The sequence below is a fragment of the Penaeus japonicus genome, unplaced genomic scaffold, assembly GCF_977035675.1.
Source record: "Penaeus japonicus unplaced genomic scaffold, GWHDUDI00000001_assembly GWHDUDI00000027, whole genome shotgun sequence".
NCBI lineage: Eukaryota > Metazoa > Arthropoda > Malacostraca > Decapoda > Penaeidae > Penaeus > Penaeus japonicus.
This window is the reverse complement of record NW_028234429.1, coordinates 11,568,946-11,596,445: the sequence shown is the minus strand read 5'-3', so window position 1 is coordinate 11,596,445 and position 27,500 is coordinate 11,568,946. Positions and strand designations below refer to the sequence as shown.

At 34.0% G+C, this 27,500-nt stretch overlaps 3 protein-coding genes across 14 annotated transcripts in view; 2 read left to right on the top strand and 1 right to left on the bottom strand.

Moving 5' to 3' along the window:
* LOC122246669 (pyruvate dehydrogenase phosphatase regulatory subunit, mitochondrial) overlaps nucleotides 1-10,479 on the top strand; it is an 11,493-nt gene extending 1,014 nt beyond the window's left edge. For both annotated transcript variants that reach the window (XM_043005377.2, XM_043005378.2), the window contains exons 2-17: nucleotides 442-621; nucleotides 766-919; nucleotides 1,724-1,936; nucleotides 3,429-3,592; nucleotides 3,976-4,212; nucleotides 4,456-4,566; nucleotides 4,729-4,898; nucleotides 5,335-5,527; nucleotides 6,058-6,225; nucleotides 6,452-6,609; nucleotides 6,967-7,115; nucleotides 7,239-7,366; nucleotides 7,738-7,907; nucleotides 8,055-8,234; nucleotides 8,741-8,941; nucleotides 9,607-10,479. In XM_043005377.2, coding sequence (XP_042861311.2) covers nucleotides 471-621; nucleotides 766-919; nucleotides 1,724-1,936; nucleotides 3,429-3,592; nucleotides 3,976-4,212; nucleotides 4,456-4,566; nucleotides 4,729-4,898; nucleotides 5,335-5,527; nucleotides 6,058-6,225; nucleotides 6,452-6,609; nucleotides 6,967-7,115; nucleotides 7,239-7,366; nucleotides 7,738-7,907; nucleotides 8,055-8,234; nucleotides 8,741-8,941; nucleotides 9,607-9,810 — 2,751 coding nt within the window. In that variant the 5' untranslated portion in view covers nucleotides 442-470 and the 3' untranslated portion in view covers nucleotides 9,811-10,479. The remainder of the gene's footprint in view (nucleotides 1-441; nucleotides 622-765; nucleotides 920-1,723; nucleotides 1,937-3,428; nucleotides 3,593-3,975; nucleotides 4,213-4,455; nucleotides 4,567-4,728; nucleotides 4,899-5,334; nucleotides 5,528-6,057; nucleotides 6,226-6,451; nucleotides 6,610-6,966; nucleotides 7,116-7,238; nucleotides 7,367-7,737; nucleotides 7,908-8,054; nucleotides 8,235-8,740; nucleotides 8,942-9,606) is intronic.
* Nucleotides 10,480-12,931: 2,452 nt separating this feature from the next.
* On the bottom strand, nucleotides 12,932-21,921 carry LOC122246667 (glycerate kinase). 5 transcript variants are annotated; one of them, XM_043005374.2, is made up of 4 exons: nucleotides 21,795-21,921; nucleotides 18,267-19,526; nucleotides 17,883-18,004; nucleotides 12,932-17,731 (listed from the first exon to the last, which is right to left on the bottom strand). In XM_043005374.2, the coding sequence occupies exons 2-4, from the start codon at nucleotides 19,494-19,496 to the stop codon at nucleotides 17,557-17,559; spliced, it is 1,527 nt and encodes a 508-aa protein (XP_042861308.2). In that variant the 5' UTR covers nucleotides 19,497-19,526; nucleotides 21,795-21,921; the 3' UTR covers nucleotides 12,932-17,556. The 5 variants fall into 5 exon arrangements, with proteins under 5 accessions (XP_042861308.2, XP_086408715.1, XP_042861306.2 ...); XM_086552589.1 differs by lacking the exon at nucleotides 21,795-21,921 and adding an exon at nucleotides 21,182-21,212; XM_043005372.2 differs by lacking the exon at nucleotides 21,795-21,921 and adding an exon at nucleotides 20,955-21,108.
* The window catches only part of LOC122246668 (palmitoyl-protein thioesterase ABHD10, mitochondrial), a 25,987-nt gene continuing 19,558 nt past the window's right edge, over nucleotides 21,072-27,500 (top strand). For 2 of the 7 annotated variants that reach the window (XM_086552595.1, XM_086552592.1), the window contains exons 1-2: nucleotides 21,841-21,928; nucleotides 26,234-26,361. In XM_086552595.1, coding sequence (XP_086408721.1) covers nucleotides 26,302-26,361 — 60 coding nt within the window. In that variant the 5' untranslated portion in view covers nucleotides 21,841-21,928; nucleotides 26,234-26,301. Of the gene's footprint in view, nucleotides 21,193-21,840; nucleotides 21,929-24,724; nucleotides 24,928-24,961; nucleotides 25,216-26,233; nucleotides 26,362-27,500 lie in introns of those variants that run through there. The other 5 variants (XM_086552591.1, XM_086552590.1, XM_043005376.2 and 2 more) reach the window with 5 other exon arrangements.

Below are 27,500 nucleotides of genomic sequence, written 5' to 3'. Positions count from 1 at the left end.
GAAAATCTCATGATAATAACAGACCGTATTTGTATAATGAGTTTTAGGTAATATGAACTTTTATGATGACAATTACCACATTACCAGTCGTAAAGAATACCAGTTCTCCCAAATTATTAATTTTACCATCTAAAATGTCTGTGTCAATATATGCGCCATTTAAGAGTTTGGAATTTAATCTGTAGATTGAATCTATGTTATATGTAAATATTTACATTTAGTCTGTTTGCCTACATGGGATTCAGCTTTCTCAGATACTAATACATTTCATCTCATGCCCTTTTGACATGGCATACTCTTCATTACAAATCCCTGTGTAGTGTTTATAAGAGTGCCAGAAATAAGGTTCAAATGAGATTCTTGAGAGTGTTAAGTGATACTGAGATGTTTTCTTGTGCTAAATGTTATTGATAAGTGATTTTCTTTATTGTTTTCAAACAGTTTATTGAACTTCAAAAACCCAAGGAAAGATGTTGCCAAGAATTATAAGAGTAAAAAGCAAAAACATTATTGCCGTGTCTTCTCACCTAAGTCAACAGTGCCACACCTCAGCGCCAGGAGATATTCTGAAAGGCACTTGGTATCCACCCCATCAGTATCATCAACATGACCAAGAGAAAGGTAATGTCCTGGCTAATTAAAAAGTTTTTTTGAACATGGTTTATTTTTCGATGTTTTCATGTTTATAATACATGTTTGTATGTGTGGTTTGTCATTATGAAATACACCTTCTAATGTTTTTGTATTGTGCATTTGTCTCTCCAGGAATGCATATATCATCCACACTACCATTAGATGAATCTCCACCAAAGAAAGCCAAGGTTGTGATTTGTGGTGGAGGGATGGTGGGCACTTCGTTGCTCTACCACTTGGCAGAGCTAGGATGGGGTGCTGATACAGTTATGGTTGATCAAGCAAGGTATGGTGTTTTTTCCCATTTGCAATATTTTGGATTACAGATTGTTGTGTTAATTGATATAGTAAGGAATCAGACCTTTATTTTTCATTTTTCTCTTGCATCAAATCTAAAATTACTTAGCCCATTGGCAAGCAACTTACTAAAATTGGCAAGTTTTTATAAGTGTATTGAAAATAATTTCTACCATTATCATTTATACTTTTGTAATACAGTGTTGTCAGCTGTAGAAAGCATTATTGATGTTATTGTTCTGTGATACTTTTTTATTTAGCTTTTTTAATTTCAGTAATGCTTTCATTCATTATTATTTGGTTGGTCAGTATATTTTATCGGAGAAAGCTTATGAATTCATCTATAGTAGAATAATGTTTTGCATTATTATTATCATCATTGTTATTAATGTTATTGCTGTTATTATTATTATTACTGTAAAAAGTTCTTGGGTAATCATTTTTTGAGAGATGAACAGTATTAAGGGAACTTCTTTTAAGATGTTGATGAAATGGTAATTGTATGAATCTTCATAAATAATTGACAAACAAATGAGTAAATCTTTTACACATTTACTGAGCATACTGCATGACCTTTCATTTTACAGCATAAATCAGGCAAACACACAGCAATTATATTCTCATACTCTAATTAGGAGATATTCTGTTGATAATGATTTATAATGTTTTAGGCTAAATTCTTTAGAAATTATTAATAGGTTGAAAATTATTTTCATAACACAGTTGTTGTTTTTTCAGTTGTAAAACAGAAAATGCAGTATATTTTGTTACTGACTCTTATCTTTCTTACCAGGATTGGAGCTGCATCATCATGGAGAGGCTCAGGTTTCCTTGGTGGAGTAAAGTTAATCAAAACAGAGATGAACATTCTCCGTACCTCAAAGAAACTGGTTCAGCAGTTGTCGGAGGCTGGACACGACACTGGCTGGAAGCAGTGTGGCTCCCTGCATCTTGCACGGACTAGGGATAGGATGACACACTTCCGGAAAATGAGGGCAATTGCAGTGTAAGGCAGTTCTTAGACATCTTTTTCATGTGGTAAACCTCTCCACACAAAGAAAAATCATGCAATTACATGCAAAAGCAATAATTTGGGGGTATAGGTAATGATATTTGACCACTTAGCCTTTTGCTTTTAGCATACTAAAGCTTTTAGGTCTGTCATAAGGATGTACTATGAACAAGAAATGATAAATGAGAAGCACGGTTTTGCTTGTTTTAGAAGTGTTACTGCTAATGCCTGTGCCAAGATCTGCATAAATGAATGAACCAATTTATTTGAAATATCACATGATACTTAACTCCTTCAACACAAGGACGCATATACTGCGTCCTCGCAGCGCTCGCGTCAAACCCGAGGACGCGCATACTGCGTCATGGCTGAGTTCTGGTGGAATTGAGTTTTCTTTCTTCCGGATACTGTACGAGATCTTTCAGAATAGAGGTCGGATATGATACGATATATTAATTGACTTTCATTATTATTAATTTATTACATAAGAGTGGGATTCGCTTATACCAGGGGAGGCATTGATGGGCCCTGCTAGCAATCATTTTATTATTTATTTATGGAACATTATGTAAAAATATTAAACACATTATGATTAGTTTACCATACTATCTCAATCGTTTTCTTTTGTCATCTGAGTGAGGCCTCCCACCAAGGTCACTCTTTCTATCTTCCTCCCAACCCATGTAAATAACTTGTCACATGCATATGGGGGAAGAGGTTAACTATGCATATTTTGATATATAACACATGATGATTATGTTGAGGTTTTGGCTTTAAACTTGTAGAGGTTTTGGCTTAAAACTTGTCATATTCAGTAGCCACGTTTAAAATTTGGCGCGCGCCGGCAGCTCGGATACGGCGTGAGGGGCATTTTCTACTGCCCGTAGTGAAGGGGTTAATATAGAAATATAAAAAAAATGGGCTCATATCAGAATTTACCCATAGTTTGTACAGATTTAATTTTGGTAAGATTTTCAAGCCCTTACCACCAGCTAAATAAGTAAGATTGCTGGAGTTGCTTTGTGTGGATGACCTGTTTCACATATTTCCATACATATTTGTTATTATGATAGCATTTGAAATACATAGAAATCTTATGAATTAGATTGATTAAATTCTTGTAATGGTTGATTGCTAAATAGGATGCAATGGTGTAGAACAGATATGAAAAATAGCAAGCTAACTGTGAACATATACTGATCCCAGGAATAGGGTGGAGCCAAGCAGTGACAACCCTACATCTAGTAGAGTGTCACAAGAGAGAACCAAAGACACCTTATTCCTGTCTATAGACGACTTAGAACCAATGGAAAGGACAGCTATATTTATTATTATGATTGCTATTGCTGTTTTTATAATTATCATTATTATTGTTATTATTTTCATGACTATGAGTAAATGTGTGTGAATAAACCAGGAATGTCTTGTGTAACATTCATAAAAAGACTGTATGTAAAAACTGCTAACAATACATTTTTTCCAACAGGGCAAGAGGAACTGAATGTCATATGTTAACACCAGAGGAAGTTGCCAAAAAATGTGATATCCTTAACACATCAGATGTTCTGGGTGGTATGTGGGTGCCAAAGGATGGAGCATGTGACCCATATAAGCTCTGCTACACTCTTCTGAAATTAGCTATTGAAAAAGGTGAAGAAGGATCTTGAGAAGTTTTATTTTTATTTTTTAAAGTCTGGAAATATTTATGATCTTCATTTTGAAATCTTTTGTCTAGAAAGCTTAGTCCTCAGAATTCTAGAACTATAGAACTTTCTCCATTTCTATGTTTTAGCTTGTGATAAGTTTAGTGATAAAGATAAGACATTCATAGTCTTAACATGTTTTTGCATAAGTATTTATGATTGTTTGAGGAGGTTGTAAATCAACACTTGGTCTCTGTTTGTCCATCTTTTGACTTGGTATTTATAAAAAAAAATAAAAAGGCATTAAAGGGATAACCAGTACTATTCTGGATGCTATTGTTACACAATACAACAAAGAAGTAAGTTGTTAAGCAACTATGTTTTCAACAGGTACACATGTTGTGGAGAAATGTCAAGTAACCCGCATCATCGTTCACAATCAGCGTGCAGTTGCAGTTGAAACAACTAAGGGAATTATAGAGTGTGATTTTGTTGTTAATACTAGTGGCCTTTGGGCGAGAAATGTTGGTCAACTAACAGAGCCACATGTAAAGGTTCCTGTACACCCAGCAGAGCACTATTTCTTATATACATATCCAATCGAAGACATTGATCCCCAAATGCCAGGTAAGTAAGGTATTCATCATTCACGTGAAATGCAAAATCCTTATTCATGAACATTAATGTTTTTATTGTATTATATATTTTTTCTGAAATATGTCTTCCCACATTCATAAATCTTTATGTATATTTTAGATTGTTAACCTTTTTGCTATTTTGAGATCATCAAGGGGTGGTGATCCTTTCCGCATCCCCAATCGCCACCTTATTTTTTAAAATTTTAACTACTTATTGTAATTTCTTTAATAGCAATCCGTGATCCAGATGGGAACATTTATCTCCGAGAATACAATGGTGGACTTTTGGGAGGGGGATTTGAAAAGTGGGCTAAGCCAGCCTTTGAGCATGGAATACTTCCAAGTAAGAAAAAAAAAAAATTAAACTTGATATATTTATTGTATGTAATTTTTTACACTGATTGTTTTCCTCAAATGGATTGAGATTTTTTTTAATGAGATTTGTACTGTAAGAGGATATTTATCTAAGCACATCAATTTTTTAAAAATTCTATGAAACCAACAGGTGATGTGGAAGAAAGAGACCAATTAGAGGACTGGGACCATTTTCACATTCTCTTGAAAGAGATGCTTCACCGTATTCCTGTTATGAAGAATGCCGTACTGGGTCGCCTATACAATACAACCTATGGATTTTCACCAGACCATAGATGGATCATAGGGATGTCACCTGAAGTTAGTTCCTTATTTGATTACATATTGTGTTAAACATTGTGATAATAAATGAGGCTTTGTGTGTGTGTGTGTGTGTGTGTGTGTGTGTGTGTGTGTGTGTGTGTGTGTGTGTGTGTGTGTGTGTGTGTGTGTGTGTGTGTGTGTGTGTGTGTGTGTGTGTGTGTGTGTGTGTGTGTGTGTGTGTGTGTGTTGTGTGTGTGTGTTGTGTGTTGTGTGTGTGTGTGTGTGTGTGTGTGTGTGTGTGTGTGTGTGTGTGTGTGTGTGTGTGTGTGTGTGTGTGTGTGTGTGTGTGTGTGTGTGTGTGTGTGTGTGTGTGTGTGTTTTTATATCTGTATCACTTATTGATTTTTCTGTTACTGCTGATATCATGCTGAAAAATATTGACTTTAAGCTTATATTTTTATTAACTGTAACCAAATCTACTACACTTTTGCAGTTGTCAAATTACTTCGTTGCCACGGCACTAAGGAGTGGTGGAAGCAATGCAGCTGGTGGAATAGGTTATCTATTAGCTGATTGGATTGTCAGTGGTATTTCACCCATGGATGCTTATGACTTAGACATCCTTCGCTTTCTCCCGGCACACAATAATAGAAGATTCCTACTAGACCGTGTTAGAGAAGTCCCAGGTGTGTTTTGACACCACAGTTAGTGGTTTCATTGTTTTTATTAACCCAATGATAATGGAGTGTCACACCTGTGTGACACGGCTAAATGCCTGATGACAGGGCGACACACCAGTGTGACGTTCCCGATGCAATATTGCATAGGCCCAGTGTGTGGGGTTGCCACTTCTTGCCGGGCCCATTGGGATTGGGTTAATGAAAATGATTTTCTGAATAGTACTGATATTGGGGTAACTATTAGGTAGTGTAAAGAATTTTCCTGTGTGGGTCAGAAAACCAAAAGAAATTAGATTTGCTGTTTATTATTGTTTTTATTTGTAAGAAACAAGATATCGCAGTTGTTTATGTTCCTTTAAAAGTTAGATAAGATTAGTAATTTAAAGATAGATAGAGATTAAGATGAATGGGAGGGGAAAGGACTGAGGAAGAAAGGAGGGAAGTATGTATGAGAGGAAGACTTGTCTCTTTCTCAGCTTTATCTCAATGGCTGTGATCTGATCTAGAAAGCTGATTCTTATTTCGTTATCTTTCAGGTTTGCACTATGGCATTGCATTCCCATTCGGGGATTGTGAGAGCGGAAGATGCATAAGAATGTCCCCTATCTTCCCCAAGTTGAAGGCTGCTGGAGCTGTGTTTGGTCAGGTCATGGGATATGAGCGACCAAGTTACTTTGACCCTGCAAAGAGCTTGGACTCAGAAGGTTAATGCTTTTTCAGTTTTCATACTATTATCATTATTGATGAGTGAATTAAGAGGATTCTCTCTTTATATTTATTTAGTCGTATTCAATTTCCTCAACCATACCCACTTGTAGAGAAGCAAAGGATTATTATTCCTAGCATAGGATAGAGGGTTTTGATATGATATACACATCTTTTTTAAAAAGTATTATTGAATTAGATATTTTCTACTTTATATAAACCCAGATACTGAAGACGATGAACATTCTGCTCCATTCCATATGGCTTATTCTGATACCTGGACCAAACCACATTGGTTTGATTTTGCCGGGCAAGAGTATGCAGCATGCAGGGAACGTGTTGCAATATTGGATTATTCTTCATTTGCAAAGTTTGATATTTGGGTATGTTTTAGCCTATGGCATGTATCATATTTCATAATGAAGTAATTAAATAGGAAAGAGGGTGATTAAGGAACTATAACTTAATACATTCATTCTGCTCACTCTGCTTACTGTCTGTTAACTTGAAAACATGCTATGATATAACTTAGGTATGAGATTTAAAGTATATTAGATATCACCTTATATACATGAAATGATAGTTTTGATACATAGGGAGAAAGAAAGACAATTATTTTTCCTCAGACTCTTCCATCATATTCATATAATATCTGACAAATATTCACTAGATATTTAAAATATATATCACATACCAGATCTTGGAAAAACGTAGAAAGTAATGTATACTATTTGTTTCAGTCAAAAGGGAATGAAGTTGTCCAAGCACTTCAGTACCTATGTAGTAATGATGTAGATATACCAGTTGGAGGCATCATACACACTGGAATGCAGAACTCACATGGAGGTTATGAAAATGATTGTTCCCTTGCACGCATTGCTCCCAATCAGTAAGTAAGGAAGGGCTTGTGTGATGATGGTGAACATAGATTAAGAATGACTATTTGTGTTGCTGGAACTTCTCACTGAGTTTAGGTATGACACTTAAGATGATACATTTTGTACTTTAACAGCTATATGATGATTGCACCAAGTATCCAGCAGACAAGATGTAACACATGGTTAAAACGCAACTTACCAGGAGATGGTTCTGTTGTAATGAGTGATGTTACATCAATGTATACTGCAATTTGTTTGATGGGTAAGTAGTGTACTGCTGTTTGCATAATTATTTTATGAGTAGATAATTTATGTAAAAATGATTAAAGATTAGAAAGAAGAAACAAAATAAATATTTGAATTATTTATCTAGCTAATATATTTCAATAGGTATCAAATTCAAAGTAATTTCTTTTTAGTGAAGGGCTTCATGTACCTTATCTTGATATGCCCAATCTTTGATTTCAACTTTGACTTTAGAGTAATATCAAACATTTTCTGTAGGGGCTTTCACTTATTTTACTCTTTAAGATAATAGAAAATCTTTTACAGCATGTACTGAATGATATTGTTGTTCTTGAGAGTATTATTGCTTGTCGTGTACTAATATGTATTCACTATATCACTTTACAGGACCATTGGCTCGCTGTGTACTGTCAGAGTTGACAGACATAGAGCTGTCTACCAAAGCTTTCCCATTCTTCTCATTCAAAGAGATAGATGTTGGGCTCGCTAACAGCATTCGTGCCATGAATCTCACTCATACAGGGGAGCTTGGCTGGGTTTTGTACATTCCTAATGAGGTAATTAAAATATTCAGGTCTTGATGCCACAGATCATTTAAGTTGGTGGTATTTATTAAGAATTATGTTTGTTTTTTATGGTAATCCCCTTTTTCTGAATATATGCACTTTTTGGCATATTAATCTATATTTGCCTGTTTTTTTCAGTATGGTCTTCATGTTTACAACAACTTGGTGTCAATAGGAAAAAAATATGGCATGCGACATGCTGGTTACTATGCCATGCGATCGCTAAGAATAGAAAAATTCTATGCATTTTGGGGACAAGACTTGGATTCAACCACCACACCAATTGAATGTGGCAGAGGCTTCCGGGTCAAATTGAATGTAAGTCTCTTGGTTTGTTTATATAGTTATTGATGATCATAATCATTTTTACTTATCTTTGTCCCTCTGTTTATAGTTGTTTCTGTTATGATGTGTGAATAGGCATATATCATTGTATTGAGGATGTTAACTCATTCTTATGGCTTAAATGATATCAGCAATATCAGCAAGAGATTCCTAGCCTAATTATGTTTTTTTCCCCATTATTTTTTGTATTTTGGTTATATTGGCAGGATATTAGACTTGCTATTATTTGTTAATATGTAATGGGCAATTTGAGCTGGTTATTGCATTTTATTATTCATCATGTGATAGTACGTCCTCTGTCATGGAGGAAATATTCTGATCACACATATACACACACGCATACTCACACGCACACCCACATGTACAGGCATATTTACACGTACACACACCACACCACACCAAACAAACAAGGGCCAGACACACACACATACATACCGAGAAGGGAATATAAATATCATGAGAGATATATATAATTGCAGAAGGACATTGATTTCATTGGAAGAGAAGCCCTGGTACAGCAGAAGAAAGAAGGTGTTAAACGCTTGTATGTCCAGCTACAGCTTGAGGATCATGACATAGAAGTGGACCCTTGGGCTTGGGGAGGTGAACCAATATACAGGGATGATCGTTTTGTGGGCGTCACCACCACAACAGGCTATGGCTACACTCTTCAGAACTTGGTGAGTTATATTAGATCATCATGAACATTACTTCTAATGTATGAGTCTTTATTCTATTTTCTCTTATTATTATTATTATTATTATTATTATTATTGTTATTATTATTATTATTATTATTATTATTCATCTTTCTGCATTTTGATGTTATGGTCTTCACATTTTCTCTCTTTCCTATTTTGTTATTTGACATTGCACACATGTGAGCAAAGGTTGCTGCACACATTATATGCAACAATAAAGTTAATAACAAAGTTCATAGTGTATGAACAAACAGCTGTTAATTTGAGGAGTCTGTATAAAGAGAGTACTTGCAATTATTAATGTTTAACAGGATTATTTACTTCATTATCCCTAAGTGGTATTCATTATGTTTGGACAACCTATCAGAACTTTTGTATATGGCATAGGGATTTGGATCCATACTTGATTGGTGACAGGTAACTGGGGGAGTTTTAAAAACTCCTGAAAACTATTTTGGAAGTAATTTATGAGTTTAAAAATTATTACTTATTTTTTTAAATGAACACAGATTATATTTTTTATATTTAGGTATGTTATATATAACAGTGGTAAGGACAATGTCATATTAAAGGAGTAATCCTAAAGTTATAACCATAGTATTTTATTTTTAGAACCCTAATGAAAGTCTACATTTTATTTCCAGGTCTGCCTTGGGTTTGTTCGCAACTTTGATGAAAAGGGAGAAATGGATTTTGTGACACCAGAATATGTAATGTCTGGGAACTACGAGGTAGACATTGCAGGTGTACGATATGCTGCAACGGTCAGACTGCGATCTCCAACGCTACCAACCAAATTTCCTGAACCACAACTTGATAGATATTTGGCTACACGCATTTCAACCTAGGGCTTTTATTGCAGATCAGTTTTCTAATTTACTCACACATCTCTTTAGATCTGCTTATATGTTATGCAATAGATTGTATTTTTTTCCTTAACTAGTCAGTGCTAAAAGTATCAGTAAGTTTCATAAATGTATTAGTAAACTTATAATGATATACAGATGGTATATTATTGTAAAATTGTGTGTCTCATCAAGACTGGCTATAGTATTTCAATGTTTGCTTTCTAATATCTTGGAAGTGCTTTGTATACATTATGGAAAATAATTTATATTGGTCCTGATTCCTAGAAGATAGGTCACAAAATGTACATAATCTAAATGTATTTACTTGAATAGTATTTAGATCACTCTATATAATCAGCATAGCTAAATACCTTAACTTGAAATACTAAATTGACTTAATTACCCATTATATAAGAGTATATAATAATTTGATTTTGCATTGATTATAATGGAGGAGAGATTTTATATAATGCAAGAAGCATAGAGAAATTAACAGTCTATTATTACATATCTATCAAGAGATTCTGTGAAGGAAAATTTTAGAGATTATTGTAAATAGATTCCCACTATGTTCATAAGTATGGAATATTGGTGAATTGTGCAATTTATGCTAGCATTCTAGTCCAAAAGTATTGTAGTTTACTAAATACTGTATATTGTGAAATTTAATTAATGAGTTTTAAGAGTACCTTTTATTTTGAAGAGATTCTCATATTGATTATATAGCACTGGAGGTATTTCATTTAAGGCTTTCATTTTTTTTTTTTTTCATCCATTTTACATCAACATTTTTGTGTTTAGAGGCTGATAGAAATAATTTTGTGAAATCATATCCTATAGAAAGGTCATATGCATGAGGAAATTGATGAATATGAAAGTAGACATGGTATTTGGCTTATATGAAGTATTAGAAATTATTTATGAGCTTATTTTGGCTGATATTACCATTTAGCAAAGCGCAGCATGTGTGAAAAGTATATATTTTAGGAGGAAGTTATGCAAAATATTAGTTAACATTACTACTGTTTATGTAGATAGTTTTAAATATGTTTCTTCTTGTTATATATATATATATATATATATATATATATATATATTATATATATAATATATGTATAATATATATATATATATATATATATATATATATACATATATACATATACATATACATATACATATTATATATGTAAATATGTATGTATATATTATTATATATATATATATATATATATATATATATATATATATATAATATATATATATATATATATATATATATATATATATATATATTATAAATTTATTATATATATATATGTGTGTGTGTGTGTGTGTGTGTGTGTGTGTGTGTGTGTGTGTGTGTGTGTGTGTGTGTGTGTGTGTGTGTGTGTGTGTGTGTGTGTGTGTGTGTGTGTGTGTGTATGTATGTGTGTATGTATGTGTGTATGTATGTGTGTATGTATGTGTGTGTGTGTGTGTTTGAGTGAGTGATTGAGTGATTGAGTGATTGAGTGATTGAGTGATTGAGTGATTGAGTGATTGAGTGATTGAGTGATTGAGTGATTGAGTGATTGAGTGATTGAGTGATTGAGTGATTGAGTGAGTGAGTGAGTGAGTGAGTGAATGAGTGAATGAGTGAATGAGTGAATGAGTGAATGAGTGAGTGAGTGAGTGAGTGAGTGAGTGAGAATGAATGAATGTATATATAATTATCTATGTATCCGTTCTGTGTATATATGAATGAAACTTTATATGCTGTATATGTATGTGTCTGTATTTGCTATATATGTATGTTTCCATATATGCATCATATATATGTATCTATATATGCATCATGTGTATGTATCTTTCCATGCTGTATGTTTATGCATGTATGTATGAATCTATATATGCTGAATATGTATGTACCTATATATTCTGTATATGTATATATCTAAATATACTAAAAAGTTTTCAGTACTGCAATTTATAAAAAAAGAGGGCTCAAATCTACCTGTGTTGCCTGTACCATAACTTATCTAAAAGATAAATTACTGCGAGATAGTATCACCTATACTTTTTTTGCAATACTGATAGCTTTGCCAATAATTTTTGGAACCAGAACTGGTAAAGGTTCTGCCAATAGTCGTGGAGCTGTTTTCCTAGCATTTGCAGTGATCAGTAATTTTTTGGCATATGAGTTTACATGTGTAGGACAATTTTGAAGTCCAAAAATACCAGCAGTACTTCCCAACTCTGTATGTGTGTTTGTAAAAGAGGGGGATGGATGTATGTATGTAGTCTGAAATAAGCATGGCATATATGGATGTGGTATAGTAATTTCTAGAAGGTTTAACTTTGCACACTATGAGCCTGTAGGTAATTATGATTTTTATCTATATTGTGCAGGATAGATTCCACTATCACTATATGAGAATAGTATTTTTCCTCTAATATCAAAGCTCTTTCTGATTACTAAGAGTGGTATTGATAAGTTATCTGCACAAAAATAGTTTCATCCACATATTTATAATAACTTTACTCATTTTATTTGATTTTTCATATCTTTATAGGAGTCATTGGTATTTATAATTACCTAATAATCAAAGTCATTTATTTGAAAATCATGTTGACTAGATTTTTTTGTAGTTTTATCATAATGTTGTATAGCCATGTCAACAATAAAAGGACATGACCCATATGCAAGAATAGAAAACAGATTCATGAAGTTTCAGTGTATTACATTACATCGGTGGCAAGTCTTGGGCAGCAAATAATTGCATTTGTTTAAGGAGCGTTTCCAGTTGACAAGTAAGGAATAATGTAGTGACTGAGACAGCCTCATTACGATTTATTTATTTATTTATTTATTTTATTTTTTTTTTTTTTTATAATTTGTAAATCATTTTATTCTTTACATATTTGTGTAAGTATATCATAAAGATGCTTTTAATGGGTATGTCAATCAGGGTTTCTTTTTGGGTAAAGATTTAGTTGCTATGGCTGGTTCATAGCACTCATATTCAAAAAGGAGAGGCCTGAGACTGAGATCTTAACCCAATGATGACAGCGTGTCACACCCGTGTGACATGGCAAAGTGCCTGATGACGAGGCGACACTCTAGTGTGACGTCCCTGGAGCAATATTGCATAGGCCCGGCGTAGGGGGTTGCCACTTCTCGCCGGGCCCGTCAGGATTGGGTTAAGAGTCAATGGGTCTTCCCCTCTGTTGCTGAATTTGCTGCCACCTTCAGCTGTTGGGTTGTAATGATCTGAGAAATATCTGAGAAATGCTTTGTAACACAGCCGTACACACATGCATACAGTCGTACCATAACTATTTATACTAGTGAAACAAATATTTTGGTTTACTTTTCAAAATGTAAAATGTTCATGAAGCTAATAAGGCATTCAGTAATCTACAGACATTAAATACTATGACAACATGAAAAATATTTCCATCACCACCAATAAATTCTCGAAATATATCTGTCTAGCCTTCTTTTTTCTCTAATTATACATAACCAGAAAGTTTGAAATGGTGATTGCAATGGCTGTATACGGTAGATGTTTTCTTATTACAAGTACTTAAGATAAGAGAATGTAGTCTTTGATATTGAATTGCTTTCTCAGTAATTTAACATGGATTTTAATTTATATTATTGGCATCTCTGGTTTTCTTATTTGTATTAGTTTCTTATTGCCATCACTTGTTCATAATGATGTCATGAATTCTGCTATAAATCCTCCAACTGCAGCTTCTGCTACTACAATTGTAACTGCTGCTACTGCTGCTGATACCACTACTACTACTACTACTACTATGACTACTATTACTACTACTACCACCACCACCACCATTACCACCACTACACCAATTACTGCTTCTACTACTATTACTACAACTACTACTTTAGTACTACTACTACAACTACTACTTTAGTACTACTACTACAACTACTACTTTAGTACTACTACTACCACTACCATAACAACTACTACTGCTCCTATTACTATTACCACCACTACTACTATTACTACTGCCAATACTGCTACTATTACTACTGCTGCTGAGACTACTATTAATGCAATTTCACCACCAATTAACCTAACTACCACTTCATTACTGCCACAATTATCACTTGGTATATTTGCTTTTGGTGTAAGTAATTTTGAGATTTTGCTATTGTGCATTTTCAGAGTTGATTTATTATTTGCACAAAACAATGAAGGAAAAAAACTAGAAAATTTACAACATAGAATATTTTGATACTAACCTCCATTTATGTTTGAACTTATTTCTATAGGAAATAAATACATTACATTCACACCATGTGTGACTTATGGCTGTACACCCTGATAGACAGGGTTATTACAAAGATTACTCTGTTGTAACTGCTGTTTGTTGTGAATTTATTAGCACTATGTTAGTAAGCTTGGATTTCAAATATTTCTAGTAGGTCCCATAGGATAAGGTGGACATGAATTTTTTTTTAAGGGGGTTGTAAGGTGCTTATGCTCATGAAGGAAATTTAATTTTATCAAGGCTAAAAGCAAAAAAAGGTATTGATGATAGGTAAAAAAAAAAATGTTATTAGTGTAATGACAAATCAGTCCATTTTTACTTCTTTGACTATTGCCATATATAATTAAATGCTGAAGAAGAACAGACCAAATTAATACTCATCTGAGAATCCATACAATGAGCATTTGTCATTAATTTTCAAGTTGTTTTTTAAATTTCAAGTATTTTTTAATAGTGACAAAATTCTGTAACCCAAAGTAGAGAAACTTTGGATGTTAAGAAAGGTCTGTGTGCATGCTAAAGGAATCAAGCCTTAAACATAACAAAATCAGGAAAGTTAATGCTATTTGATTAGGTACTATTTACTTTGTAGAATAGATAATATGTAAAAGGAATTGTATGTTCAGCATGAGCATGTTTCTTTGGGTGATATTGTCTTTAAATATAAGTGGATTGCCACTGAAAAATTATTAAAAATAACATTTATGATATCTGACTAGGTACTACTTACTTTATAGAATAGACAATGTGTAAAAGGAACTGTATATGCAGTATGAACATTTTTTTGGTGATATTGTCTTTAAATATAATTGGATTACTACAAGTTATTGAAAAGGAGTGAAGGTTTATTTCACACTGAGAATTTTAAAGATCATAATCTGTGAAGTTGGCAAGACACATTTATGGAATAGTTCCAAATGGTTTATTGTTAATCAAAGATTTAATAAGAAAAAGGAATGAGTTGCAAAGGAACAAAAAAAAATCATATAGAATAATGGTATAATAAAATAAACCATGTAATTTCTCAGCTGAATCACTGGTTTTTGCATAGTATGACATAATATTTTCTTTGTTATTTATCTTTATTAATGTTTCAACAAATTTATGTAATGCTCTGTATTTTTCATTATTTCAGGAATGTTGCATAAAGGCCATGATGTTTAGCTGATGTTTTTCTAACCTGAGTGCCAGTTACAAAAGATACTGAATATTGGAATTCATGCATTTTAGGTGTTAAATACTCATGAGTTTATATTGAAGCCTATAGCAGTGCAAATACAATACCAATTGAAACAGTAATCAAAAGCAAATTATCCATTTATCACTTACTATAAGATGCATCAAGTGCAGGTATTCTATAAAGAGGTGAAAAAACAAATTAATAGTAATTGTTTTAAAACAAGAATCAGTTATGCTAAACCACCTAATATTCTTTAGTTGTTTTGTCTTTTATTCCTTCAAATCACATTTGAATTCTTCGGCCATACATGACTAGTCCCACATGCCTTCACCCTCATGGTTACACTGAGCATCATGCAATGCCTATACTAATGACACAGAACTCCATAACAGAAAACACAGGCATATACTAAAAGATTTTTACTGACTGACTCTGTTAGTATGCCAATGTAGAACCACACTAATACCATATACTAGGAGAGATTGCCAGAAACTTCATATATATTGATTAAATGCAAACCTATCAGGAAGCTAACATAAAGAATGCAAAGATTGAATAGGTCTAGTTAAGTGAGAGGACCTAAATGCTTGCTGAAAGATTACTTGCATTACTTAGAAAACAAGGAAAAAAGAAATTTTGCATGTCAAAGTTACATTTTATTTATTCTAAATATAAACCATATGATTACAATTCTATATTCAAGTAACTCATATCATATCATATTTTTTGTGATATCATTAATGCCTTGTACTTTTCTTGTACTGCATACAACATTTATGTATAAAAATATATATTCATGAACTATGAAAATAATGACATGATATGGCACCTGACAGGGAATGTTATATTTTTCTGGACAAATATTATCTAATGATTAAACAATATAACAAAGGAAAAAATAATAGGTATATATGTTACCACTGAAGTTGAGTTTCCAATATAAGAAAGTACAAAAAAAAGGAAATATTTCAAATCAAGAGTGTTCTATCATGTTATATTATGAATAGGGTTCTAGAAATGAACTGTCTAATGGATAAATTAAAAGTACCAGGTAATTCATCTGATTTCTTGTAGTTTTCCAATGACAATGAGATTTTATATATTCTACTTCTCTCCTTCCTTCTGACATATATTTCTTTACTTTTTCCTCTTTACCCTCATTTATCATGCTTCTAAAATACAATCAATAATGCAAATGTTGTCAAATGCAAAGAAATTCTATTTTTATTTTTTATGAAAAATGGAAAAAAAGAAAATATGTTTCACTCATTCCCACTAAAACAGAAAAATATCCTCATCATAAAATAGTACCTACATGATGACATATAAAATTATGTAACTTTGAGTAATACATTACACAGGGAATATAGCACCTTTATATTCTCACCACAAAATCTGTCAAAATCTTCCTCGTGGTTACATGACACTCATGAACACCGTTACTTCAGCTATATAAATACCTCCTTGGCTGAGCTTTGAATCCTCATCTCCCTTGATGTGAGAACAGATCTAGTCCACTACCCCATGACAAACCCAATAGAAAGGCACAGCCAGCTTGGCATTTATGTATCTACATGAAATGAGTTACTGTAGAATTATGTCATTCACACAGTTACTTCACTTGCAATAACTTAAGAGGAAAAAATTACTATTCTTTACTAACAATTCAATTTGAAGATAATATCACTTGGTTCAAATATCCAAATTCCATTTTGAGCTTTCACATTTATTACAAATGGTGAAAAAGAAGCAAAGATAACCACAAGTAAAAACTAGAAAAGCTAATAATGTGTAGAGTTTCCATCATCTTTTAACAGAAAATACCTTGCCCTATACATTTTGTGGTAAGTGTCCAGAATAGGACTGGGTGAACTTTCAGAAAAAAATTATGGTATTGGCCATAGAGAATGCATAAAACAGCACTATTATATGCATAATTATTCTGCAGAAAGTAAAGGAATGGCAACAATGACTCATCAAAGTCTGTTAGCAATGCACCCCACAGCCCAGTAATGGCATAGCCTTGTGCTTTGCATTCTGACTAAGACAAACTCCCAACATCTATATTCGGGCAAGAAAAGACTTGATAATGTCCTAGGATATTTATCATTAAATAAGGAAAAAGTCTTAAGCTCTCTTGCTGAATATACATAAGTTTGTTAGCCTTTGTCAGAGTACAAATCATTTAAACCATGGAATCACTTCACACAGTTCTATTCTGAGCAATTGCCCATTTCACAAGCTAATAATGCTATTACTACAGAATATCACAAAAGGATCTAGTTGAAAGGGTTGATGAAAAGGATCTGCAAGTCCATCACATTAGTTCCAGTGTGACCAGGTTGCAGTAGGTACTGTCCAGAACTCAGTTGAGAAAAGTAGGTATAGGAATCATTGTTGTTGAGGAAGTCATCTGGGTTTAGGCCTTGCTCTTTTGCCTCTTTCAACTGGGACCTGTAGAAAGAAAGACATTCATTGCTATGCAATTCTACATAATTCTGCACATTTGCAATCTTCATAAAATAAAATTTCTCAAGTCAAAAATGCTAGCCATATGGAAGAGATAACAGTTGAAGAACCAAAGATTATATACAAAATTACATACTTTACTCCTGAGTTGAAAGAGGACCAGTATGTTACAGCACCTGCTGCATCTGTTGGCCCATCAATGCCATCTGTTCCACCTGAGAGAAATACTACTTCCCCTGTACATGTTCCTTGAAGCTTCTGAAAAAATGTTTAGTGCTATATAATGGACACAAAAAATTCATCTTTGTTTAATTTTGCATAGTCTGGATAATTTCCCATTTTATTTCTCACAAGTCAAAATCTAAATTCTTTCAAATAAAATCTCACATGGGATAATTTTGTGGACTAGCAATATAACATATTTATGGCATGACATGGTACAGCTATATAAATATTTACACTATTGTTTACACTTTTGGTATTATCTATAAAGTAATTTTGAAGAGGAATTCCCATATACCTTTTCAAAGGACATACTGAAGGCAAGCACCATTTCTTGATTCCTTCCACCTCTCCCTGATCCTTTTACTTGGACAGTAGTTTCCCCACCAAAGATAAGCCATATGGGAGTTTTGTTTTTTCTACAGCTTTCCAAGGCATCTATAAGGCTTGCCTTGCCCTCATTTATGCATAGGTCACACAGGTCTGATTCAGAAATCTGTAAATCCTTGTTTCCACAGAGGATTTCAAGGATATTTGAAGCAAACCCTGCCATCTTTCTCCCTATGTCGCCTGCTTCTCCGCTTAAGGATGATGATAATATTATTGACTGACAATCTTTATTCTCAGTTTTTGTGATTGAAGAAAGCACTCCTGACAAAGCAGTTTCATTGCTGCCAATAATGCAGTTACTAACATTTGGATTTGCTTCTCTCTTATCGAAAGCATTTCTATCTAAAACATGTTTCAAATTTTCTGTGATGATAATATCATATTTCTTCAAAATGTTTTCTGCAGCATCTACAGGGTCTGTATTACATACAGTTGGTCCACTAGCAATCATATCAAGGGGACTACCAATAATGTCTGACAAGATAAGTGTTACTACTTGTGCTTCTGTTGCACTTGCAAGTTTTCCACCCTTGGTCAGTGACAAAGCTTTCCTGACAGTATTTAGTTCTGTAATAGTTGCCCCTTTTTTACTAAGTGACTTTACCAGTTCACTTTTTTCATTGAGTGTCAGGGGAGGAGTTGGGTAAGGCAATAGTGCTGATCCTCCTCCTGAAATCAACACAAGTAAAAGATCATCTTTTTTCAACCTTTGTACTAAAGAAAGAATTTTTCTTGCTGCTGCGTAAGCTGCTTCATCTGGTATGTTATTTTTTGCACCTTCTACAATTTCAATGACAGAGTCTTCACTTGGCAGTAAGTGTAGCTTCTTGGCAAAAGTGTCCTGTATCCCAATTGGGACACTTATCACACCTTCCTTTACATGACTTGTTCCATCAGAATTCTTCAGAGCTTCTTCTACAGGCCGTACCATCCCTATGACAGCTTTGCCAAAACCAACAACATAAACATTATTTGTAAGCGTATATTTGCCGTTGTTAATTTCTATACTCTCATTATTCCTTTGTAGATGTTTCTTAATCAATTCATGAGGCTGAACACTATCTACACCTGCCATAAAAGCCTTCCTTATCCTTGAAATACTTTCCTGTATATTGCCTTTTAAGTATTTTGAAGCCATTATTATTATCTTCAGTCAACCTTTCTTTCTCTGCAAAAAGGAAGACCTACATATTAGGGATAAGATTTATAAAATGGATAGTCATATATATATGTACAGAAAAAATGTTTTCAATTAGTTATATTATATCCTAGGCAAAATATATTACATATATAGTAATTAGTTATGTTGATATGTGATCCATGTTAGTATTATTTTACAAGTTACCCCAAGTATTTGGAGGTGGAAACATGGTTTTTGATGTGATTCAGATAACCTTGATAGTTGTTTGTGGGGCTGACAAGTAATTTTCAAGAGTGAAACAAAAAAAAATATATAAGATAAACCCCATGTTTAACTAAACAACCTTATCCTCACCTAGCTTATATATACACACAAAACAAGGGGGTCTCTGCTCTCCCCACCTCTTGGGCCACTTTATGGATTCATATGATATATGGAAAGTAGGATTCATAAAAAGTAAGGGGAGTTGATACTTTTTTGTAAATATGTATATATACATATATATATATATATATATATATATATATATATATATATGTAATTTTATGGGATATATGCCCCAACACTGTCACAGAATAAAAGTGGATATGATGAATTAGAATACTATATGATAACATAATTAAGTTTTAAAAATATGACCACATCAGTGTCTATAACATTAGAAATGCTAAGAAAAAAGTTAAGATACCTATAAAATAGCAAAATAAACATTATCAGTTGGTACTTTTTCTTCATATACTGAACTAAGTAAGACATGCAATTTGGTGGGGTTGTGTGTTTGACTCCCTTCCAGATGTTTTATCTATGCTTTGCCAATTTAGTGATTTATGACTTTGCCCAGATGTACAGCTGGTTAGAGCTGTATAATCCTACTTTTGCAGTAAATGAGCTTGAGTGTTTCCCATTAAAATCTGAGGCAACCCGAACTATATGGCCTATGGTTATAGGTACATGAACTTTGGGCAAAAAGTCTAATCATATTAATTGGAAAGTTAAACCTTCATGTCACATAAATTGAATGGTGTTCAGATTCAGAGACACAACTAAAATTCAATCTCTCTTAGGTTACTGACCAGCTTGTTAGTAGGTAATAAAGCTATATTACTTGTGAAATATTTATGCCTGGCCTGACCTGACCTGACCTCAACCTCGTAACGACATATTGAATTCTAAAACCAAAACCCAGTTTATTCTACTTCCTCATGCATCTTAGTCAAACGTGATGAGACGAGTTAGCCACTTAATCATTTAATCATTTACTTTTAAATAATGACCCTCATATCCCAGTCCATAGTCTCCCCACAGCCTGCAGTCGGTGTTCGCTTCCTCCGCTTTCGCCCACACATTTACACAGCAAGCAAGATAAACCGAAGATTGTCATCATTATATCTGACAATAGTTATGAAGTGGCTTTGGATTAGAACAAACAATCAACACAGAACTCTAATCTGTTACCGTTTATGAGTGACAATTTTTGCAATAAAAATAATCAAGGATTCTGGGAGCGTTTTCTCAAATGCATGCGGCCCTGCGGGTAATCGGCTCGTGACGTCATGAATGAGGACTTCACTTTTAGCGCTAGATCTTTTTCCTTTAATTTATCCTGATTCATAGAGAGAAATCATATTTGGGCGTTTCTTATGAATCTCGAGGTGGGAGCTGATTATTATAAGAAAAATTACCTGTTGTGCAGGTAAGGACTATTTTCTTTGGTTTATCCTGACTCATGAGAAAAACACATATTTGGCCGTTTAAAAAGCTTTTAGGTAAGTCGGGCGTTGATAATATTTGAAAGACTGGTTAATTGTTTTGCAATCACGGCTTTAGGTGTTAACGCAAGTTCTTCATTGGGTTCACCCTGACTCATTAAGATGGCTCATTGCATGACCGTGTAAGGCTTTCAAGAAAAAAGAAAAAAAATACCGGATAAAATTAAAACCGAAACAACCTAAATCATAAGCTTACGTACGTACAAAGAAATCATGGAAGGATGTGTGAAAAGATGGTTTATTTTTGTATAGGAAATGTCATTTAAATAAAACGAATTCAGTGGTAAAGAAAATCTACAGGCAAGATCATGATACAAAAAGAACAACCAATCCCGGATAACAACCTATAATCTGATGCCATTGAATTCTATCAAGTCAACTTGAACTTCAACTTCGTCATTCAGAATAATTAAATGGCTTAAACAGAGTTGCAATTCTCCTGTTTTGACAAAACGAAGCTTGGGACACGACTTGACCCGTTTGTAAAAAAAAAGAGAAAAAAAAAACTTTCGTTATCTTAAGATACCTCTGAAGATGTCTTGATCTTCCATGCGTGACGTCATATATGGTGAGAAAAAGATGCACCGTAATAATGATACACAAGAAAGTATCCACAATAATACAGACCGGTGGTTGGTAAATGGAGTTTACTTCGACAATGTGAGTAATATTAGAACAAGGAAGTTCATGTTCAAGATTTTCGGTCACATATTACAACATTGAGTAAATTCGATTATCCTTCTCATTTAAGATTATTTCAATCTAGGACATGTAGATAGGGTGATTGTGAGTATAGTAGCTTGAAAAGGACTGACGTAGGTATTCACCTGGCTCTGTAGAGTAGAGTTTGAGTTGTTTTTACTGTCATATCAACTATTTTAATTTTACTGTTTAATTGGTTATTGTTATCATTATATTCAGCATCAACAACAATCGTCATCCTCAATCATCATCATTATTATCATCATGACTATGATCATCATCATTATCATTATCATCATTAACAGCATTATCATGATCATTAAGATCATCAGCATCATCATTACGATCATTGATATATGGTTACGTGTGTGCTGGTCGAGGGGGCCACCGTTTGTTTTTGTGCACGTGTGCACGTGTCTGCTAAAACCAGACTTTAGCTATTATTTCATTATATCACCTTTGTTGCTTAAATCAAGGTGTTAGATATAGGCATCTTAACCTCCAATTCCCACTCCAGTAGAGGATATTTCAGTAAGCAACAAAAAGTGTTTGAGATTATTTATACAACACCCTTTTGCGGCATTATCATAGCTTTTATCGTGATTTTTATCTGTTACTCAGAACACTAGTATTACGAACATTTGACTCTTTGCCCTTCCTCAATAATATGACGATGTTGTTTCCGTTTACATCATGTTCTTAATCTAAAGACTGCGTAGTGCTCTACTGACTGCTCTGTTAACTGATGCTGAAAATGCCCAGGGCTGTCTTTTAATTTGATTAATTTTGTTGTACTTCGGAATGTTCACGTAGCTGTACGTGGTGATTAAAATCCAGTTACTGGCTCGTTGGACATCTTAGTCCTTGACTCGTTTTCTTCCCTGTAACATAGCGCGTCTCCCCGTATTCTGGGACGACTGGGGTTAGAAGGAAGATGGCAAACGAGATGGAAAATACCGGCGTTTGCCTTTAAAAAAGGAGAATAAAGGCATAAGGAAAAGAGAGTGAAGACATGACTGATTAGCCTGCATTGTCACGGCTCTAAGAGTGCGTCCGTCAGTCACATTCAATATTGTTGACGAATCAATCAGTGATGTTGATTCGTACAGAAGTTTTAGTTATGATTTCAGATATCAGATCATAATTCATTGGTATTTTAAGACATGTTTTTTGAATTGTGTTTTTTTTTCAGAAAACCGAAGCGTTTTCCTAGGTATCGAAACTGCATGACCAAAATTCCCAATGTCATATGAATGATTATAGGGTTCACTGGATCGCCAAATACAATTTTAAAAAGCACAGCTTTAATTGATTTATATGGTAACCTGCCACTAGGCGATTTTGAAAATTTGCTAATATCTCGAATGTCAATGACCCAGTCGTCCCATTCTTGATCCTGAATGATAACTCCCATTAAAACTCTATGCATTTCTCTATAACTGCGTCATTTACGGTAATGTTTCATGAAAAACGTGTTTTCAACGGTTTATATGTCATTCTATAACATTTTTCGTCTAGAAAAACTCTGTAAAAATTGTATTTTGTATTTTGTAATATCTGAAAGGTAAGTCACCAAGAGCATTTGTTAGCGAAATTGAACGATCTTACAACTATTATATATGCAATTATTTTTTCTGAACAGTGGCGGAATGACAAGGGGTAGTGGGCACGTGAGCGAAAATATCTTGATCATAAAATGAAATTCCATGTGACAGCCTTTTTAAAGCTAGGGCATGATTTAGAAATTAGCTATATGTGCTACAGTTTACGGGCGAGTGCGTCAAGGTTTCCTTTCAAATCTAACGTTACTTTCCATTATAGTCTACGTATTGCTAGTTGTCCTATTCCGTTATTGGTTAAGTTTATCAGTGAAGCTGTCTTTTTCTTTCTTGACATGTGCTAAATGAGCTCTCTCAGCTTCTCATACGTGTACAGGAGAGGGTAAGTAGGCTTGGAATGCTGAGTCATTCTCCCTTCTCTTCTTTTTGTCAAATTTCTCAGTATAGTCCGAATCAGGGAAGTGCTCTTTAAGTCAAAGGAGTGCCCAGTGTTTTCAACTGAACGTCTAGAAATAAAAAAAAAATCTAACAGTCTGTATATGTCACTGATCAAAATCTTTGGGTTTGCTGTCATATTTCATATAACTTATTACGAAATTCAGGTTTTGAAAGGAAATATCCTATGGTAATAAGTACTGAAGAAAAAATATTATTTTATGACCTTCCAGACTCCTAGTTTTAGTATTCGAGTTATGAAATATAGGTTGTTGAGTCATATAATTGAACTTAGGACATTATGATGGATTTTGTCTTTACAATTATTAATTATCTGAAAATACCATGCCTGTATTTACATTAATGGCCTTAGTTTAGATGCATCGACAATGTAGCTCAGATGAAAATAGGCAGGAGCGTACATGGAAATTAGAGGGCGGGGGGAAAGAAGGCTTCTAATTTGAGACCAATTATAAAATGTTCTTTTTATAATTGTCGAATAGTGGGGAAAATACCGCCAGAATGAGAAATGGCAGATGCACTCTTCATTTTTTGAAGGTGCTAAAGGTAAATCCTTTCGGTGCACACTTCTATATATGATAAGACCACCAATAAGCGAATGCCTTGTTATCCAAAATGCCGATCTTTGTGTTGTAGTCATACCAGGAAATATTCAGTGTGACATCAGAAGTAGTGAATTGCACTTTTTATGTGGTACTGAAGTCACGTGCTCTTAGAATTTCCGCTGATGAAATCATCCAGTCAGTATGATACAAATAAGATTTGTTGTTTGCGTGCAAACAATAATGAAAAATAAACACTAACTGAGACATTAATAATTAAGAAAATATTTCGATCGATAAGTGTTTAAATCTTTATAACACTGTTGTCTGCAAACTTTTATACGCGACATCCCTCTAGTCAACAATCGCTCTTGGTATGAAATTGATTCCTTGAAAGCACGTAAGCCGGGTATTACATCATTTCTTTATCACAAAGTTCCACGTGTCGTCATTAAATTCACCTTTTTAGCTTTATAACAAGGATTATACCTTTTTATGCTTTAGTCTCGCAACGTATAGTTTGCAGTGAAGGAACTTGCCACAGTGTTATTGAGTATTGACTGCTGTTTTATATAGTGATTGTTTATATTTCTAGTTAACATATCCGGAAATACTACTTTGGAGTTGTCATCCGTTAAGCCTCAAAAACAGAGTGGGAACGTTTATTGCCTCGTGTGTACCGTGAAATGTAAGTCTTGTATTTAGTGGTGTTTCCATAGCTCTGCTTTTGGATGTTGTTAATAATTTGTTGCCTTAATTCCTCTCTATCGAAGTGGGAACTATAAGTGGCTTTGATTTTGATGGATATATGCATATACATTTTTAATTTCTTTTGTCATGCTTGCAGTGGGAGGATAGGTCCACCAATATCAGTTAGTTGTTCTTATTAATATGTGTAATTAATAAGCTCATAATAAGCACATGTTAATGGGAATGTGGATAACTTCAAAGAACTTAAAGCAAAACATTTTTATTTCGTAAAACATTACATATTATTATATGCTGTACATTGTGGACTTTGTTCAAGTGTGAATAATTAGATCAGTCTTTATGAATTCTAGAAATAATGATATTTCTGTTGGGAGAATACTGCAAAGTACCCTTTTTAAAATCCTATTTTATGATGTGTTTATTGTTTCATATGTGTTTGTATTGCAGCAATGTGTCCTTGGATTCTTTTATTTGCTTTTTATAATTTTCTGCAATTGATATTGATATATTTCTTTTTTATGTATCCCTCCAAATTTCAACATCATTTGCATGAATAAACAACCATTACTAATTTATCTTTTATATTTTCTAGTACAGGTTATATGAAAAATCACCAGACACTTAAGTTTATGATTTTTTATTATTACAAAGTTAGACTTTTTTGTTATCCCAGATCATTGTGTAAAGCAAGTTAATTTTGTTTTAGTAATAAGAAACTAGACATTGCCATTTCTTCTTAATTATTATTATCATATTTACCATATGCATATGGTAGGCATATGAAACAAATGCATGTGACAGAATGATAACTGACTTTGTAGGCACTGAAAAATTTATGATATAACTTTTGAGATTGTTGCTGAAGTAGAAATAAATTCACTATTTAGTATTTATAGTATATGCATAATTTTTATGTTTTACAGTTACATACATCAATTGTTCACTTGGTTTTCTATATTAGTAAATTTTTCATATCATTGTATCTTTCCTTTCAGTCTTGCTGGGTATCAAGAATTTCGCCATCCATTCGAGTGTCACTTTTGCAGGCCAACCATTTTCCAATATGAGTGATCTGCCAGATGCATTACCAATTGATACTCAGTCAGAGACAGAGTTTTTAAAGGTAATTTCATTTGCTCCATCTGTTTTATGTATAAAGTAAATGTTTATAAGATATTCCTGTATCTGGAATTGGCTTACTTATATATGTTTGCCATTGGCCTCTGCACCTTCTATGCACTGGCAAGGACCAACAGAGCTACACTGTATGCATTCTGGCAAAATAGATCTTGTAGACCTTCCTTGTTTTTTTATGGAAGCAGGTTAGGCTCTTGTCTTTCCATGTATATTCTTACGGATAGGCTCGTGAGCCTGTTCCATGTGCATTGGCTAGAAGCTGGGCACGTATTTCTCATGGTTTTAAGTTGACGTACTCTTGTGGGGGGTGTTGGGGCTTTCAGTAGGGTTTGCCATGGTTAGGGGTGGGGGGGTTTGTGTGTGGGTGTGGGGTGTGTTGTTGTGTGTGGGTGTTTTTTTGTTGTGTGTGTGTGTGTATGTGTGTGGGTATGTGTTGTGGGTGGGTGTGTGTGTGTTGTTGTGTTGTTGGTGTGTTTGTTGTGGTTGGGGTGGGGGGGGTGTGTGATGGGTGTGTGTGTGGGTGTGTGTAATTTGGTGTTGTGTGTGGGGTGTGTGTGTGTTGTGTTGTGTTGTGTGTGTGTTGTGTTGTGTGTGTGTTGTGTGTGGGTTTGTTTGTTGTTTGTATTGGTTTGTGTGTGGGTGTGTGTGTGTTTGTGGTTGTGTGTTGTTTTGTTTTGGTGTGTGTGTGTGTGTGTGTGTGTGTGTTGTGTTGTCAATGTGGGTGTGAGGGGGTGGGTAGTAGTGTGATGAGTGTGGTGTTGTGTGGTGGTATGTGGTATTGTGTGTTGTGTTGTGTGTGTGGTGTTGTGTGTGTTGTGTGTGTGTGTGTGTGTGGTGTGGTGTGGTTGGTGGTGAGGTGTTGTGTGTGTGTGTGTGTTGTGATGTGTGTGTGTGTGTGTTTGTGTGTGTTTGTGTGGTTTGTATGTGTATTGTGTGTGTGGTGTTGTTGTTTTGTGTGTATTTTGTGTGTGTTTGTATTATTGTTTATGCCTATTTGTGTGTGTGTGGTTGTGTGTTGTTGTGGTGTGTGTGGTTGTGTGTGTTGTGTGGGTTGTGTGTTTATTGTGTATGGTGGTGTGGAGGTTGTGTGGGTGTGTGGTTGTTGTGTGTGTGTGTGTGTGTGTG